Source organism: Lacerta agilis, chromosome Z, assembly GCF_009819535.1.
Source record: "Lacerta agilis isolate rLacAgi1 chromosome Z, rLacAgi1.pri, whole genome shotgun sequence".
In the NCBI taxonomy this organism is placed as follows: Eukaryota; Metazoa; Chordata; class Lepidosauria; order Squamata; family Lacertidae; genus Lacerta; species Lacerta agilis.
The window spans coordinates 38,948,601-38,964,762 of NC_046331.1; the positions used below are offsets into that span (position 1 = coordinate 38,948,601).

Genomic DNA, 16,162 nt, shown 5'->3' on the forward strand with positions numbered 1-16,162 from the left:
CTTTCATACTGCTGAAGAATTTTTAAAAACCTCTCCATACCCTTGCCACAAGCAATTCATATCTCCATAGCACTCTTGAGCAGTTTTTGGCACATGAGCAGCCTTCCTCTACCCTAAATACTGTAATACATGAGTTTTGAAGCTCACAGGATTTTCAAAAGCAGGATCTGTGAAGTTCCACAGGCAGTGTTTGAAATTCCCATTAATTAGGCGCATTTTGCAAAAGGGAATTTCATTAGCGAGAGCAGTTTCTGAGCTCTGAGCGCAGTACTGCGCCTAAGATTTCAGATTAAAACTGCCACTGCTGAAAGGAAAGGAGGACCTTTTTTGCCTCCCCACTTTCAGCTACTCTCTGAAGACTGGAGGAGAGAGCCCCTTAAGAATATTAGATGGGTGGGCAGGGGAAGGACTAGACCATGTGAAAAATGAACGTAAGATTTCAGCTGGAGTTCATTCATTTTCAGCTTTGTATTCTTGTTCTAAAAAAGTGCGCCTAGACATTCCATTGTTGCGCCCATTACCTAGGTTTAAGGTGCCGTTTAGCTCCTAGCTTTCATATCTCAGTTTCTAACACTGTCCACAGGACATTCCAAATGGCTGAAAGTGCCCCTAGTGTAACTTGGAACTATGACTATGTTAAATGGACATTAGCTGCTGCACTAAGTGATAACTTGCACAAGAGAAAACAGCCACCACAGTCCAATTATGATAGACAATACTTTCAGAAATAACCCAATCAGGCATAGATGGGCATTGTTTTATGACGCCAGCATTCAATATTGGCTCCTGCTGGTCTTTTCAATACCTGGCTGTGGCTGAATGGACAGCTACCAGCACATGTCCAATTGGTCAAGTTACAGCTAGTAACTTGAACTCAATACAGATTTATGTTTATTATTATTTTGCATTATACAGAACCAGGAGCCGCTTTTGACAACTTGAGAGAGCAAGAAGGACCTGAAGATTTGGGGGTGTAGGGAGAACAGCAGTGGACAGAGGGGAATGGTTCTTAGCTCAGAGGCAGAGCATCTGCTTTGCATGAAAAGGGTCCCAGTTCAATACCTCCAGGCATCTTTATGTAGGGTTGAGTGAGATCCCATCTGAAACCCTAGAGAGCTACTGCCAGTTAGTGCAGGCAACAATGAGCTAAATGGTCCCTCAAATGCACCAGTGATCAAGCAGGGATATAAGGGATCAGGTATTGTGGACCTAAGTTGTTTAGGGCTTTGCAGATTAATACAAGAACCTTGAACCTGGTCCAGTAGTGTAGGGGCAGGCAGTACAAGCTCTTAAGCACTGGAGTTATGTGCTGGAGATAGGCTGTCCCTAGTAGCAGTCTACCGCAATCACAGCATCACGCTCATTTTTGTTTTTCAGCTGAAAATACCTTACTTTCACTCACATTTGCACCCTGCAAGCTAGATGCTCTTTTATAAAAAAAAATACTCAGATAATACAATAAAGGACAGCCTAGATTCTTCCAAAAGTGCTAGCTCTTGACACAGTGGAGTTTATTTTTTTGGGGGGGGGGGCACTAAAATATATTATCCTCCACTTGCCCTGTTCATGGATCTTCTTGCACATTTGAACTGGCTCTTGGGAAACTGATTATGCACAACTGTTGGCCTGTGTTTTTACCTGTCCCTCTGGTTTCCCCTGGTAGACGTGGTATTTCTTCATTGCATTCCCAGTTAGTTCCATCTTTCATAGGCTAAGGGGAAAATAATATCAAAAGAAGAACCGATTAGATCGTGCAGTTTTGCCATAGCCCTGCAAACTTCATATCAGAAGAGGAAGCTGAGAAATTACAGAGCTCTAGTACACATTTGGTGTTCCCTATCTTTCCTTTCAGGTATTAAGTTTGAGGTTTTAAGAGAAACAGATGTTACAAACCTAAAGATGTTAGGAACAATCCAGATCCTCAAGCACAAAACTAATGACAGCTATATAAAAAACAAAAAGAGAAAGACAATTTAAACCAGAAAATATACTTGCCTTTTTAACTGAGGAGCCCTCAAAGGAATTTGAGTTACATCTAGGGGTTGATGAGGACGCCATGCTGGGGAGGGAAGGGGATCTGTTAAGAAAGCAGGCATACAAGATGTAAAATTTAGCTGGATTGCATACATTATTATACACTTACAAGGGTGGGGAGAAAATATCATTTCAATAAATGCCTCCATTTTACTCGTTATAATCACAATACTGGATGGCTTCCAAAGATCTCACGTGCTCTTACACTAAAAGTTTTTTGGATAGTGAATTGAATTAAAACATTAAAAATGGTTCCAACAATGGTAGCCAGCCAAGCCAACAGAATACTTAAATAGCAGAAGTTTCCATTTGGGGTTGAGTGTTGGTGGAAATCAGTTTTTTTTTTTTTTTAAAAAAAAAAAAAAAGTTAGCTGCTTTCACCAATCCATTTTAGCAAGATTGAACACACCCACAGAAGACAATGAAAACAAAAACAGCAGTAAATTTCCAGTTTTGATACCTGAAGTGAAGCAGCTATAAGATGGGTGCTTGCAACCTCCCTGATGGGACTACTTTAAATTGCTGTGCTAGTTTTGATTAATAGCAAATGCATTGGTGGAGTTTGGATTGAGGTTGGGGGGGGGGGCTGAAGTTCTCCTCCTCCTGATGCAACAGCTTCCACTACTGGCAGTGTGCTTTTGTACCTATCTGCCAATGATCTGATGCAGTGTTGTTTTTTACAGCTGCGGCGCGGTTCTGGCACCTCTCGGGTAGGTACCATTGCAGGCCAGCACTCCCCCTGCCCACTTCTTGCCTTTACGTACACCTGAGAAGCCCAAAACGACCATTTCAAGTCAAAACGGAAGCTGGCCAGCATGTGCAAGTCTACACTTTTTTTAGATCTATGCTCCACCTAGCTCCTAGCCACAATTGGTCAAGCCACAGGGCAGGGCCAATTCTTATTTCCTTTTCTTCAATCCAATTCCTGTGTAACAGCAACGGGCTTTAAGCTTTCCAGCCAGGTGCTTACCATTGCATGCACGCACATTTGCACAAGGGCTCTACTGAGCTGCCCTCGCCATCCACCTGAATCTAAGAGAACAAGGGAGGTGGAGGTGTATTTATTTCACCTGCACCAGAACAAAGGACTCAAACCAGCCAGGAAGACAGCTTGCCGTAGTTTTTATCACCTCTGCATGTGGTAAACGCAGCTGTTGTCAAACTGGCATCTGTTCAAGTCTGCCCCGAGTCGCCGGGCGGCTTACTGTAACAACTTTGAGGTGAGCTGCGGCACCTATTTTTCGGGGTGGTGATAGTGGGGAGCACTGAATATACGGTTGCTTAGACAGCAAATTTTGGGAGCTCTCCAATTCCTCAAGAGGCAACCTGATCTGATTAATAATAATAATAATAATAATAATAATAATAATTAATTATTTGTACCCCGCTCATCTGGCTGGGTCTTCCCAGCCACTTTGGGTGGCTTCCAACAAAGATTAAAAATACATTAAAATGTCACACATTAAAAACTTCCCAAAACAGGGTTGCCTTCAGATGTCTTCTAAATGTGAGGTAGTTGTTTATCTCTTTGACATGTGATGGGAGGGTGTTCCACAGGACGGGTGCCACTACCGAGAAGGCCCTCTGCCTGGTTCCCTGTAGCTTTACTTCTCGCAGTGAGGGAACTGCCAGAAGGCCCTCGGAGCTGGACCTCAGTGTCCGGGCTGAAGGATGGGGGTGGAGATGCTCCTTCAGGTATAATGGGCCAAGGCTGTTTGTGGCTTTAAAGGTCAGCATCAACACTTTGAATTGTGCTCGGAAGACCAGTGTTATATGGTCTCGGCGGCCACTCCCAGTCACCAGTCCAGCTGCCGCATTCTGGATTAGTTGTAGTTTCCGGGTCACCTTCAAAGGTAGCCCCACACAGAGTGCATTGCAGTAGTCCAAGCAGGAAATAACTAGAGCATGCACCACTCTGGCAAGACAATCCATGGGCAGGTAGGGTCTCAGACTGCGTAACAGATGCAGCTGCTAAAGAGCTGCCCTGGATACAGAATTGACCTGCACCTCCATGGACAGCTGTGAGTCCAAAATGATCTCAGGCTGCGCACCTGGTCCTTCAGGGGCACAGTTACCCCATTCAGGACCAGGGAGTCCTCCACACCAGCCCACCCCGTCCCCCAAGAACAGTACTTCTGTCTTGTCAGGATTCAACCTCAATCCATTAGCCGCCATCCATCCTCCAACCGTCTCAGGACCTTCAATGGTTCCGAGATAAAATAGAGGTAGAGCTGGGTATCATCCACATATTGATGGACACCCAGCCCAAACCCCCTGATGATCTCTCCCAGCGGCTTCATGTAGATGTTAAAAAGCATGGGGGAGAGGACGGAACCCTGAGGCACCCCACAAGTGAGGGCCCAGGGGTCTGAACACTCACCCCCCACCACTACTGGTGGTTATCGAAAAAGCTCCAGTGATGTAACAACACTAATAGTAGTTAACTTACAAACCACTGTCACATTAAAACAATTATTTAACACTTGCGATGTGACATCACGGCAAACCCAGCTATCCCCGTTTAAGGTATCACCACAGTAAGATAGCACTTTTATACTGCAGATGGGGTACCAAGGCTGAAAGACAGTGGTTTGCTTAAGGCGGTCTTCCTTAACCTGGAGCCTTCCAGATGTTTTGTACTACAATCTCCATTATCTCCAACCATTGGGAGTTGGACTCCAACATACCTGAAAGGCACCAGGCTGCAGAACACTGGCTTAAGATGTGAGCTCATGGGGCAGACAATATTTGAACAAGAGCTACCGTACTTAGCTCATAGCTCAAGTTTCTTAGCCACTATGTGACACTTTGCTCTCAAAGATTTTGAACGCAATCCTACACCCACCTACCTTGAATGGAAGCAGGCTTTACTTGAAAAAAGAAGGGGGTAGCAGGTCTTTTGAGGCTGCATGTCAAATTACTGAAGATTAAGCTCTCTTTTATTGTTTTATTTTGTAGCACTTGCAACCTGGTAAGCTGCGGTCAATTTATTGTTATTATTATGACTGCTTGCTTAATTGTTTTAATATCTGGCACGGTTCTATCTTCTGTTAGGCACTCCAACAGCCCTTTTTGGTCTAAAGATGTGGGTTGTAACTGATAATACATATCTAAAATAAAACAAACTTCTGAAGTTAAGACTACAATGCTTCAGTGGGTAGTATTTCTGCTTAAACATAGTACCTGCCCAGCAGAATAATATTTCCAAATAGCACCCTGGGAGTTTTGCCATCTTAAAAGTGGAAATTCAATATAGACGTTGCTATGTAAAAACACCCACTTTTTCTTCCCATAGCACCGATTATGAGTTGTTTCTGGAAAGCTGCCAAAGAAAGACTGCAGCAGAACCTGAAACGGTACTCTATCCAGAGTCTTAAAATAGCAGAAACTATCCAATTATTAAGCAGCATTCAGCGCTATTCCAGAGTTCGTTTCTATTGTTTTAACCTGGTTTCCTGGAGCTGTGTCTTTAGATCATCACTACTTGGGACTTCAGGAATCCCCAGAATATACATCCTTCAGCAGAAACTGCTTGCATTTCAAATAATGTACTTTATAAACTATTCATGAAAATATAGCTATTTACTCAGGACGTTTTCCTGAAACCCAAGGCTAATAATATACCTCAAAATCTAGCTGCCAACATTTCTTAGATGCCATTTAATAAAATGTGATACTCATGGGAAGATCCAGCTGCAGCAACGAAGCTCAAGACCTCTGTTAATTTCTTACTCATGCAGATTTGTCGCTTGCTACCTTCAGGCAAACGTTTCCACACTGACTTGCATATCACACAACACAAACATGCATCTGCTCTGGAACCCCTGTGCATTGCAGAATACTGGAGCACATTTTCTAACCAAGGGTGCACAGCCAATTCGCATGGCAGATACATCAGTCCAGGTCCATTTGGCTCAACACTGCCATGCATGGACTTCATATGCAGCTTAGAATAGGTCCAATGCTTCCCTGAAGCTGATCATTGCATGAGGAAGATTGGGAGCAGAAAGCAACATGTCTCTGAAGTCAGCTCCATGAAAGCTCCCAGGAGTGCGCAGGACACACAAATACCTCAAACAGAGGCCACTGGGCAACAAAGGCAGGGATTCCAAATAGGACCAAAGGGAGGCTTGGTCACAACTACAGCATGCATTTCAAGCCCATTAATACCAATTTAACAGTTATGACTTACCCTAAAGAATTCTGGAAATTGTACTTTACTCCTCACAGAGCTACAATTCGCAGCACCCTTACCAAACAACAGATCCCAGGAATTGTAGGGTGAAGCCATGTGCTTCAGATGTGTGGTGTGGATATGACCAGTGACCGAAACCCCGTGCAGCAGATACAAGACAGAAGATAAGAGTCATAAAGAATGCAATGTTAAGGGGTAAAGCCCTGCATCGTTTTGGAATTCTGGAACGAGATGTCAATCCTGAACAAAATCCAAAGTTTTCTGGAATACAAAACATCCCTTCAGGCAAATGAAATTTGTACTGCTACCAATGGCGAAAGTGTGTACACTGGGACCTCTTTGTTTGTTTGGCAATGGCAAGTCCCCCCCTCCCTCCCGAATCTGTGCCCATCTTTTTAGGATGACGATGCAGTTATGACTCTGAAAAAACATTTACTTTGGGACTGTGACCCAGGAGCTGAATGACCCAAGGTATTATATCAATCTGTATATTTACTCAGTCGGGAATAGTTCCAACCCCACAAGCCTCCACATGATTCCTACCAAACCTCTTGCGGGGAAAATTATATCAGTGCATGAGCCAGAGATGCCAAGGAGCCTGAGGCAGGTAGACAGATGCTTCTTCTTTTAGCTCCCGTCACGTGTGGCCGCCCTTTAAGAACCAGTGCTCTTGAGAGCAGCTTGTTCAGCTGTAGATATATCATGTTTCAGAAGCATTGTAGCTACGTATTCTAATAATTCTCCAGTTTTTGCTAGCTTATTTTATCTCCATTCATGCCCCTTGGATGTTCCCTATACAGTATAGTGAAGTGGAAATGAAACTTGATAGAAAAAAGGGGGGTGGGGGAGAGTGTGAAGGCAAATGCAAAAGCAGCAACTTTCTCATTCTCCAAATTTTTGCTCTCCTACAACTAGCCTGTTTCAGAGGGATGAAGGGTATCGTCAGCATATTTCAGAGTGGCTACAGAGCCCCAACGTTCTGCAAGACCTGCTCAGACCTGCTGGTAATGTTAGGCTGCCTGAGAAAATATGGCTACCAGGGCAACCTATCGCAAAGGTTTCTTTCTTTCAAACCTAAATGCCTTCAAAACAAACGTGGGGTTGTCCAGTAGCCCAGTTTCAGGCCAGGAACCCTCTGAACTAAAAGGCTACACTGTAGTTCTCAACACCCACTACCAACAGTTTGGGGGTCTAGCAGACATTTTCTGCAATCCAATGATTGCTTCCAACCATCTGTTAGGAATCGTTGACACAAATAACTTCCACCAGTAACAAATAAGCACGTGCTTTTAAAAAGTATTTTTATAAACGGGCAAAGGTGCAATGTTAATAAGTCTCTTCAGTCTAAAAAAAACCCAAATACTACAGTCAACATTTGTCTCCTATACTGGCATAGAGCAGGCAGGGAGCAGTCATTTATTATAACTGAGTTATGGGATGAAAGTAGAAAGATGACGTTACTGCCTTCTTTTTAAGATGGCCTTCACAGAGACAAGAATGAAGAGACCCCTACTTCTGTAGACTCAAACTCAAGGCTTTCCTGTAATTTGAGCACTGCCTGCAAACTGGATGCTATTTATTGAAAACACACTGGGGGGGGGTGGTTTTGAGGGCGGGAATCGGCCCAGAGCCTCTCTCAATAAGCCAATAGAAAAATTAAAAGTGATTGAGAAAAACTTCTCATACATCTAATTCAGCTATTGCTTGAAACAGTTTCACACAGAGAAAAAGTAATGTCCTGTCAAGCCTTAGAACCAAATCCTAAAATCAATTTTACAAAAATATTTCCATTTCAAGCAACAGTTGAATCATAAAAACTTGCAAGGCCTTTCACAATTTTGGAAGACTTGTACTAAGCTGCCTCAGGAAATCATATATAAAATGAAATAAAAAATTGAGTAAAATAATCGCTCACCCCAAAAGATTGCATTAGAACAACTTATTAATTTTATGCATGTCCTCCTAGAACAATACTACATTTTTATCCAGTCAAAACATTACAGAGTATCCAGTTCGTTTATGAAGAAACAACTTTCTAGAGCTAAAAATAGGCCAAAAGAAACTGAAGCTAGAATCCAAATTCACACAACTATGTTGTGCGGGGATTCTTTGCTGGAGCCTCCCGTGTGCAGGACGAGGTCAACTGCACACGGGATACCAGTTGCTGGGGATCTGCGGCCAGCGCCTCCCATGCCTCCTTGCACGGGCGCCGGCCAAGCCTGCGAACGGAACGGCCAATAATTCCGGAGCTTAAACTCACACCGTGCCGTTGTCCGCCAGGCTAAATCTGAAGGGTGCGTGAGTAGTTCGGATGAAAAGTGCCTTGTGAAAGTACCTGCAAGCACTTGCGACCTCCTAAGTTGTTCCCTAGTTACATACCCAAACAAATGATGGCCAAAGTTACGGCCAAGCAAAAGGCTAGTAAGCTATGAAAAATTTAAATTAAGACGAAATAAAGACAGACGACATTAGTTCTTTAGATGGCTTTGGCTAACCCGCATGGGCTTCTACATTTCTCTATGCCTCGACTATTCTAAGCTTTCCTAAGCTAACAGACCCTGCACCGCCAATTCTTCCACAATGCTAAAACTAGCTAAGTCTTTACCGCGAAATCTTCCGCAATGCTAACCTAGGCTAACACTAAAGCTAGCTAAACCTTTACCGCCAAATCTTCCGCAAGCTAACCTCTCTACCTCCTGCACGCGCTTCCAACCCAACCAACCCGTTCCCCAAAAACCCCAACTACCTGAACCACTGATGAATCCTGACTATCTCCCCAAAACGGGGAGCCGCAGCCTTTTATTGACAACCAAACAGCAACGTCATGATCAATACTTTTACCAATCAGAACACTGTTGCTGCCCTTGAAAAGGGCGGGAAGCAGATTAACTGACCATTAACAAGTTTAAACCTTTGGAGCCAAAAAGTCTAAGCGGAGGGATCTCAGTGGCAAGACGCCTACTGAGCCCTGCTTTCACTTTCGCTTTTAGACGGAAGAATACGTTGAATAGTGCATGTTTTAACATTAACCAGATACAAATAATCGCGGATGCAAAGACATCCACGAAGTGTATTCCCACAATGTTGTGTAAACTATTTCAGTACAAGGACTTAAGAGATTTTTCTTGTGCTGCCTATTTTGCAGATTCCAGCAATATTAATAAAAAGGAACTTCCTGTGTTAGAGTCTCTGCCTCACACGCTCTCAAAGAGATCAAGAAACTTCAAAACTCTGGCATCCAAATGGCAAGTAAGGTTGCATGGTCTCAAATGCATGCAGGAGTATACAAGACAACTTCATACGCACACATACGTGAAAGTACTGTAACTTCTAATACAGATTCCATTAAAAAAAACAATAGAAACTGCAACCATCTCTACAGCTCAGTGGAAGGTAACAATATGGGGCAGCTTAAAAAAAACAAACCCAAACCAACCAACATCTGAAGTTTTCTTGGCTTGCTATCACGACATTGTTAAGAGTTGTGGCATCAATAAACAAAGCTGTTATAATGCAGCACCTACAACAAGTCATTATAATTGTGGCCAGTTTCTTATTTCCAACAGTGGGCTAGATCACCTGCTTGTCCACTTGTCCTGCTGCAACGGAGCACGTGCATGTGCACATCCCGCACCCCATCACAACGGGGGGGGGGCTTTTTCAGCTCAAGGGCCACATTTCCTTACGGGCCTTCCAGGAGCCGCTTGCCAGTAGATGAGCCAAAGGCAAATGAGCGTTGAGCAATAGGTGCAACTCTTACCTTTGTACAACAGGCAACATTCCAGCCTCTGCAAAAGCCAAAGTTTTCTACACACAAGAACACACAGGCACACCTCTCTCCATTCCAGCCAGGCAAAAGCATCTTAAGAGTGTACAGAACAGGGACAGTGAAAAGTGTGGCCTGGGGAGTAGGAATGGTCTGGAAAGAGCCCAAAGGGCCAAACAGACTGCCTTGAAGGGCCACATTTGACTCCTGGACCTAAGGTCCGCCATGTAATTACTGCAGGTTCTCCCAGTTCCTTACTGGAGGAGGAAGAACTGTGCCTACTGAGTTCCTGAATGGATGCTGCAGGGGAGCAGGTGGTTTGCCCATACCCCCCACCGTAAGGAGGAGGATCACAGAGCCTCTGCAGGTCTGTGAACCAGCCAAGACCAAAGGGCTAAAGAGCCTAAAGAAGCAGACTTTAAATTTTTAAACTTAGATTGCCTCCTTCTTGCCTACAAAGCACCATTCCTATAATATATGACTGAGAACATATGGAACTGGGCAGAGGCCCTTCTCAGTACTGGTGCCCACCCTGTGGAACGCTCTCTCACCAGATGTAAGGGAAATTAGTAACTACATAACCTTTAGAAGACATCTGAAGGCAGTCCTGTATAGGGAAGCTTTTTAATGTTTATTGTGTTACTATGTTTTTATATATGCTGGAGGCCTCCTCAAGTGGCTGGGGCAACCCAGTGAAATGTGTACAAATAATACATTATTATTACAAATAATAAATTATTATTATTATTACTATATTCCCCACCTGATGCAGGGGTAGCCAACATGGTGACTTCAAGATTTTGTTGGACCCAAACTTCCATCAGCCCAAGCCAGCACAGTCAATGATCAGAGATGATTGCAGTTGCAGTTCAGCAAAATTTGTGAGGCTTCACACTTCATTTCTTTGCACCAATGACATGAGACTCATTTCAGCATTCATTTTATGAGAATGCCAAGTAGCCTCAATATCACAGTTGGACACAACCTGAAGCAAACATGTAAACCAGCGAGCAAAGCTTAAGTACAAGCTATATTTGCAAGATCATGACTTCAGTTTGGTAGCTGGGAATTAGATTACGGCAAAAAATCAAACACCTCTTATTTGATATATCTCCATGCAGGGATAAAAGAACATATGAAACAATACATGAGTCAGGGAAAGAATTATGTAGACAACGCAGCCCAATAAAGAAGATGCCCCAAACATAGAATGCTACAATATTTCTCAGTGATCAAAATTCAGAATGCAATGCATCCCGAAATCACCTGGCATTACATTATTTCCCCTACAAGAGGCTGAACCTCTGCTGAACCTAAACAGCAAAGCCACCATACTGTGAGAAGAACTTACGCACAGCATGCTAAGAAAGAAATGGCAAAGCTCCTGCACAAAGTCTTATTTGAACCCATCTAAAATAGGGCCCAAGTGAGGCTTTCTAAAAGCTTGTAGGAGGAAAACAATAGGAGAGAAGAGGGAGTGGTAAAACACATGCTTTGTTCATGTTCAGTCCTTGGCATCTCCAGATAAAAGGTGTGGTGACAGGTGATGGGAAAGACTAGAAACCCTGAAAATACATTGCCAGTCAGAGTGGACAACACTGGGATAGATCAGAGAATCCTAGAATTGTAAAGTTGGAAGTTGGTCATATAGTCCAACCCCCTGCAATGCAGGAATCTAAAGTATCCAGGACAGATGGCCACCCAACCTCTGCTTAAAAACCTGCAAGGAAGGAGAGTCCACCACCTTCCAAGGTAGTCCATTCCATAGCCAAACAGCTCTTACCACCAGAAAATTCTTCCTAACATTTAGTTAGAATCTCCTTTCATGTAACTTGAAGCCACTAGTTTGAGTCCTACACTCTGGAGCAGGAGAAAACAAGTTTGCTCCATCCTCCATGTGACAGCCCTTCAGTTATTTGAAGATGGTTATCGTATCTCCTCTCAGTCTCCTATTTTCCAGGCTAAACATACCCATGTTCCTCAGCGTTCCTCATAAAGCTTGGTTTCCGGACCCTTGACCATCTTGGTCGCCCTCCCCTGCACACGTTCCAGCTAGTCAACATCCTTCTTAAATTGTAGCACCCAGAACTTGTAATTGTAGCACCCAGAACTTAAATTGTAGCACCCAGGTTGGGTCTGACCAAGGCAGAATAGTGTGGAAGTATTACTTCCCTTGATCAGGAAACTATACCTCTGTTGATGAATAGGTTTAGCTTTTTTTGCTGCTGCATCACACAGATGGGTAGTCTAATCTACTCAAAGGCGTTCCCAGGAGGTAAACGTCCCCTAGCAGAGGAAACTGAGAGTGGGAGAACGGAAAGAAGACAATCCCATCATAGGTTGAGAGTGAAAGGGAAAATAACTAAGGAACTACTATTTAATACAAGGAACATCACGGAGATATAAAACTACATGGGTGTAAATACTGTAGACACCTTAAGGGTATGAAGAAATGAAACTTAGGAGAAAATCTGAATTAGAGGAACTGCAAAAAAAAATTAAGTAGCAAGTCAAACCACATGACTGTGTATCTGAAGAAGTGTGCATGCACACGAAAGCTCATACCAAGAACAAACTTAGTTGGTCTCTAAGGTGCTACTGGAAGGGAAATTTTTTTGTTTGTTTGTTTTCACTATACTGATGTAGAAGTGAAAACAATATAATCAGAAGGAGCTCTCATTTAGTGGGGGAATACTATATATGGAGATATATTCATCCATGCGGTATGCAAGGACAAATGGAATGATGTGTGCAAGGGGAGAGGAGAACATATTAAAATGTTAAAGCACAAAGAAGACACATGGGGGAACCTGCTGAGTTTGTGTGTACAGGTATATGAAAGCAGGCAGGTGTGGGATGGGTACTTGTGTTTGAAAAAGAAGATGGAACTGGAGTGGGATGAAGGGGGAAATTCCTGAAATGGAACAAAAGCACACCTTTAACTGGCAGGTGCACAAATGCATTGGGGGAACCTGAAGACAACCAACAGCACAGAGACTAGGAAGCAGCAGGTCTCAATGGGCACCACCACATTCCCAAGCCTGACTTATGGCCAGTAGCATAAAGATAGGGTAGGGCCCCGAGGCAGCCCAGAGGGGCTACTACTATACCTGTGTTTCCCAACCTGTGGGTTGTCACCTGCAAATGGCCCACAGAATCCTGCACAAGTGGGTTGCGGGCTCCACAAATTCCCTTAGCGTTGGTGCCCCGAGGGACGGTTTCAGAGGATGCAAATCAGTGCCAAAGCGGTGGCGGCCACCAAAAGGAGAACTCTCAGTTCCCCAAAACTCACAACAATACACCGGCGGGTCATCATGCCAAGTAAACCTTAACAAATAAGGTTGGGGAGCACAGGAGGCAGCTGGGGAGGCCTCTCTCCATATACATATACATATACATATACATATACATATACAGTCTGTGTGTGTGTGTGTGTGGCCACAAGACCCTCCCCTCTCATGTGGAAAGCTAGCACTTGCCCAGGTACCCTGATGTGCTGCTTTTCTGCTTGCGGGGGAGGGCGCGTTTCTGTTGCCATTTCAAGGCGATTTAAGCCTGTATTCCCTTCGCCCCCTCCCTCCCTCCACGAGCTGCAACCTGAGGTGGGGCAGTCGTCTCCCACTCCACCCCGTCAGCCACCCCCCGCCCCCCGCGGGCAAGGCAGGTCTCAGCCGCCCAACTTTCAAGTAAGGGGGGGAAAGGGCTGCCCCGAGGCTCACCGAGCTGTAGCGGCCTCGTCGTCTCCGTCGTCGCCGCCGTCCCGCGCCCTCCTCCTCCTCCTTCCAGCCCCCGCTTTTTGTCCCCCCCCTTTGGGTCACGTGACAACAGCTGACAGGAAACGGCCGCCCTCTTTCGCGGTTGGAGCGAGCGAGGCATAGTTTATACGGGCAGGAGGGAAAGGAGCGGAGGATGCCGGGAGCTGTAGTCCAAGGTGCCTACGCTCTGACGTCACGCGCTCCTCTCTCTCTCTCTCCGCCCTCCCTCCCCCTCCCGGTGCTTGTCGGGAGATGTAGGCGCTTTATAAAGCAAAACCTGCGCTCTGCCGTGCCTCCGCTGCAGAGCAGAAGCTGGTGGCTGCTACTTTTCAAGGGGCGATTCTGGACCCTGGGCTAAAATGATATGTTTTGTTTAACGAAACGAAACCTTGAGAGCTGGAATGGGTTCCCTGAGGGTAATCCAGTCTAACCCACGAGCAATGCAGGAATCTCGTTAGGAGGACCCTGCTAATGTGCCAGCAGCTTTATCGATGCTGCACCACCTGGTGGTATCACAGCAACATTACACAATGAATTGATTTCAACCTATTTAAGCGATTTAGGAAAAAAATATTTAAAATATCCATCAAAGTAATTAAAAATATTCCAAAAGACAGTTAAAATTAGTAGTAAAATTTAAAAAAAAAAAACAGTTGAAATGCATCCATAACTCCTGGTCTAGATAGGCTTCTTTATCTATTTTTGCCTTTATACCCCACCTTTCCTCCCACTAGTCTCAAGGTGGCATACCCGTTGCATCCTCAGAAGAGCCCTGTGAGGTAGGTTAGGTTTAAGTGACTGAATGAACCTCACAGCTTTGTGGAGATTTGAACACTGATTTCCCCAAGACCCTCCTTGTCCAACACACTGTCTGTGGGTGAGGGCCCTCTTATCTACATACTGCCAAATGGGTTCTGGATTTCTGCCACAAAGTCCTGGTCTGATGGCACTACCTGGCTGGCGGATTGTAGAGAAGGTGGTTTGTAATGTCCTGTGTAAGGCTGGAAGTAGATTTCACCTGGTGCAGGTAAGAATTACACCCACACCTCGAAAAACACTTGATATTACAAGTGGCTGTAGCAATAGGCAAGCCTTATTACATACAGTATATCCAAACCCTTACTGATGCAGTAACACTTTTTTGTTCATTCATCGCTTCTGAGACCGGTTCCAGTTCCAGTTTGTAAGTGCACCCTTTAAAGTAAAATAAATTAAAGTTTACGACTTATTTCCATGAATACAGAACGAAATCATAGATAGGTTTTCACATAGCAACATCTCTATCTATCAAAAGTAGACAAATGCATTGAATGTTGTCAGTACTAATAGAGTAACTTCATTAGATAAGAAACAATTCTTACAGAGAACACAACCCTCTTCCATTCTGGAATGTGCGTTCTACACAGATAGCTTCTGGCAATATCCCTAACAGCAGTAGTGATGGAGCACTCGTGAAAACACTAAGGAGAGTGTGTTTGTTTAGTTCACATATTACGTTTGTTCACACCATTCTGCATCTGGAGAGAGTTGTGACTTCATAAAAGGAAGGTGGAAGGGAAAGAAAGAAGCAGATAACTTGTATGTATTTTTTTTTAAAAAAAATTATATTAGTGGATGATTTTTTAATTTTCATACCAATATCTGCCCGGAGTTTTCTTGTAAAAGTATGGGATGGTTCCTTAAAACAATAAAGCAGGCTAATGTCTTTTTAAGCTCTGTTACTTCTCTTTTGGTCTTTTCCGCTTCTATAGAGCTTTACATGCACACACTGCTGTTTGCAAAAAGAAAAAAAAATGGACTACACTGCTCCCTCTGCCCCCCCCCCCGCTTCCTTTTTCAGACTCATGTTTGTGTGCTGACCTCAATTCCTCAGCGGTGGCTCCGTCCTATTTAAAGCCCACTTCCCCACCTTGTCCTTTTACAGCACAGATTCCTGGCTGAATCCATATCTCCGCAGCTGAGCTAGGCATTACCTTGCAGTAAAATGAGGCAGCAGCCCGAGGCCTCGGCAGGACAAGTGAAAGAAATTGCCAGCGAGAAGCACAAACTCAAACGGCACATATTGCTATATCAGCAGTAAAGAGCTTCAGACCTGCCACATATATGCTGTCAAAAATAAGAGAATAATTTCTCTCCCTCTCCCACAGTGCCAGGAATTAGAGCCATGCACTGAAGTTGTGTATGGCACCCCCAATTCGATTGCTACACTCACCGTGGCAAATATTCCACCAAGCGTGACGAGCTCCAGTCTCAGCCTTGGAGGTGGAGGAGGCACGGTGTATCTCCTCGCAAGAATGGGCCTGGAGAGGGGGTGGCTGTGGAGAGTCACCCTAGAAGTCCTGCTTTTGAGAATCAAGAGGTGGACTTTGCGCTTTCAAATTTCAGCGGTGCTCTGTGAAATGCCCAAAATTT

The 16,162-nt window shown here is 44.3% G+C and overlaps 1 protein-coding gene across 2 annotated transcripts in view; it reads right to left on the bottom strand.

The window, feature by feature from the left end:
- The window catches only part of MTM1 (myotubularin 1), a 42,681-nt gene extending 28,891 nt beyond the window's left edge, over positions 1–13,790 (bottom strand). The window contains exons 1-3 of one of the 2 annotated variants that reach the window (XM_033137091.1): positions 13,715–13,790; positions 1,996–2,077; positions 1,639–1,711 (exon numbers count right to left, since the gene is read on the bottom strand). In XM_033137091.1, the coding sequence (XP_032992982.1) occupies positions 1,639–1,711; positions 1,996–2,058 (136 nt within the window). In that variant the 5' untranslated portion in view covers positions 2,059–2,077; positions 13,715–13,790. The remainder of the gene's footprint in view (positions 1–1,638; positions 1,712–1,995; positions 2,078–13,714) is intronic. The other variant, XM_033137090.1, reaches the window with a different exon arrangement.
- Between the last annotated feature and the right edge of the window lie 2,372 nt (positions 13,791–16,162).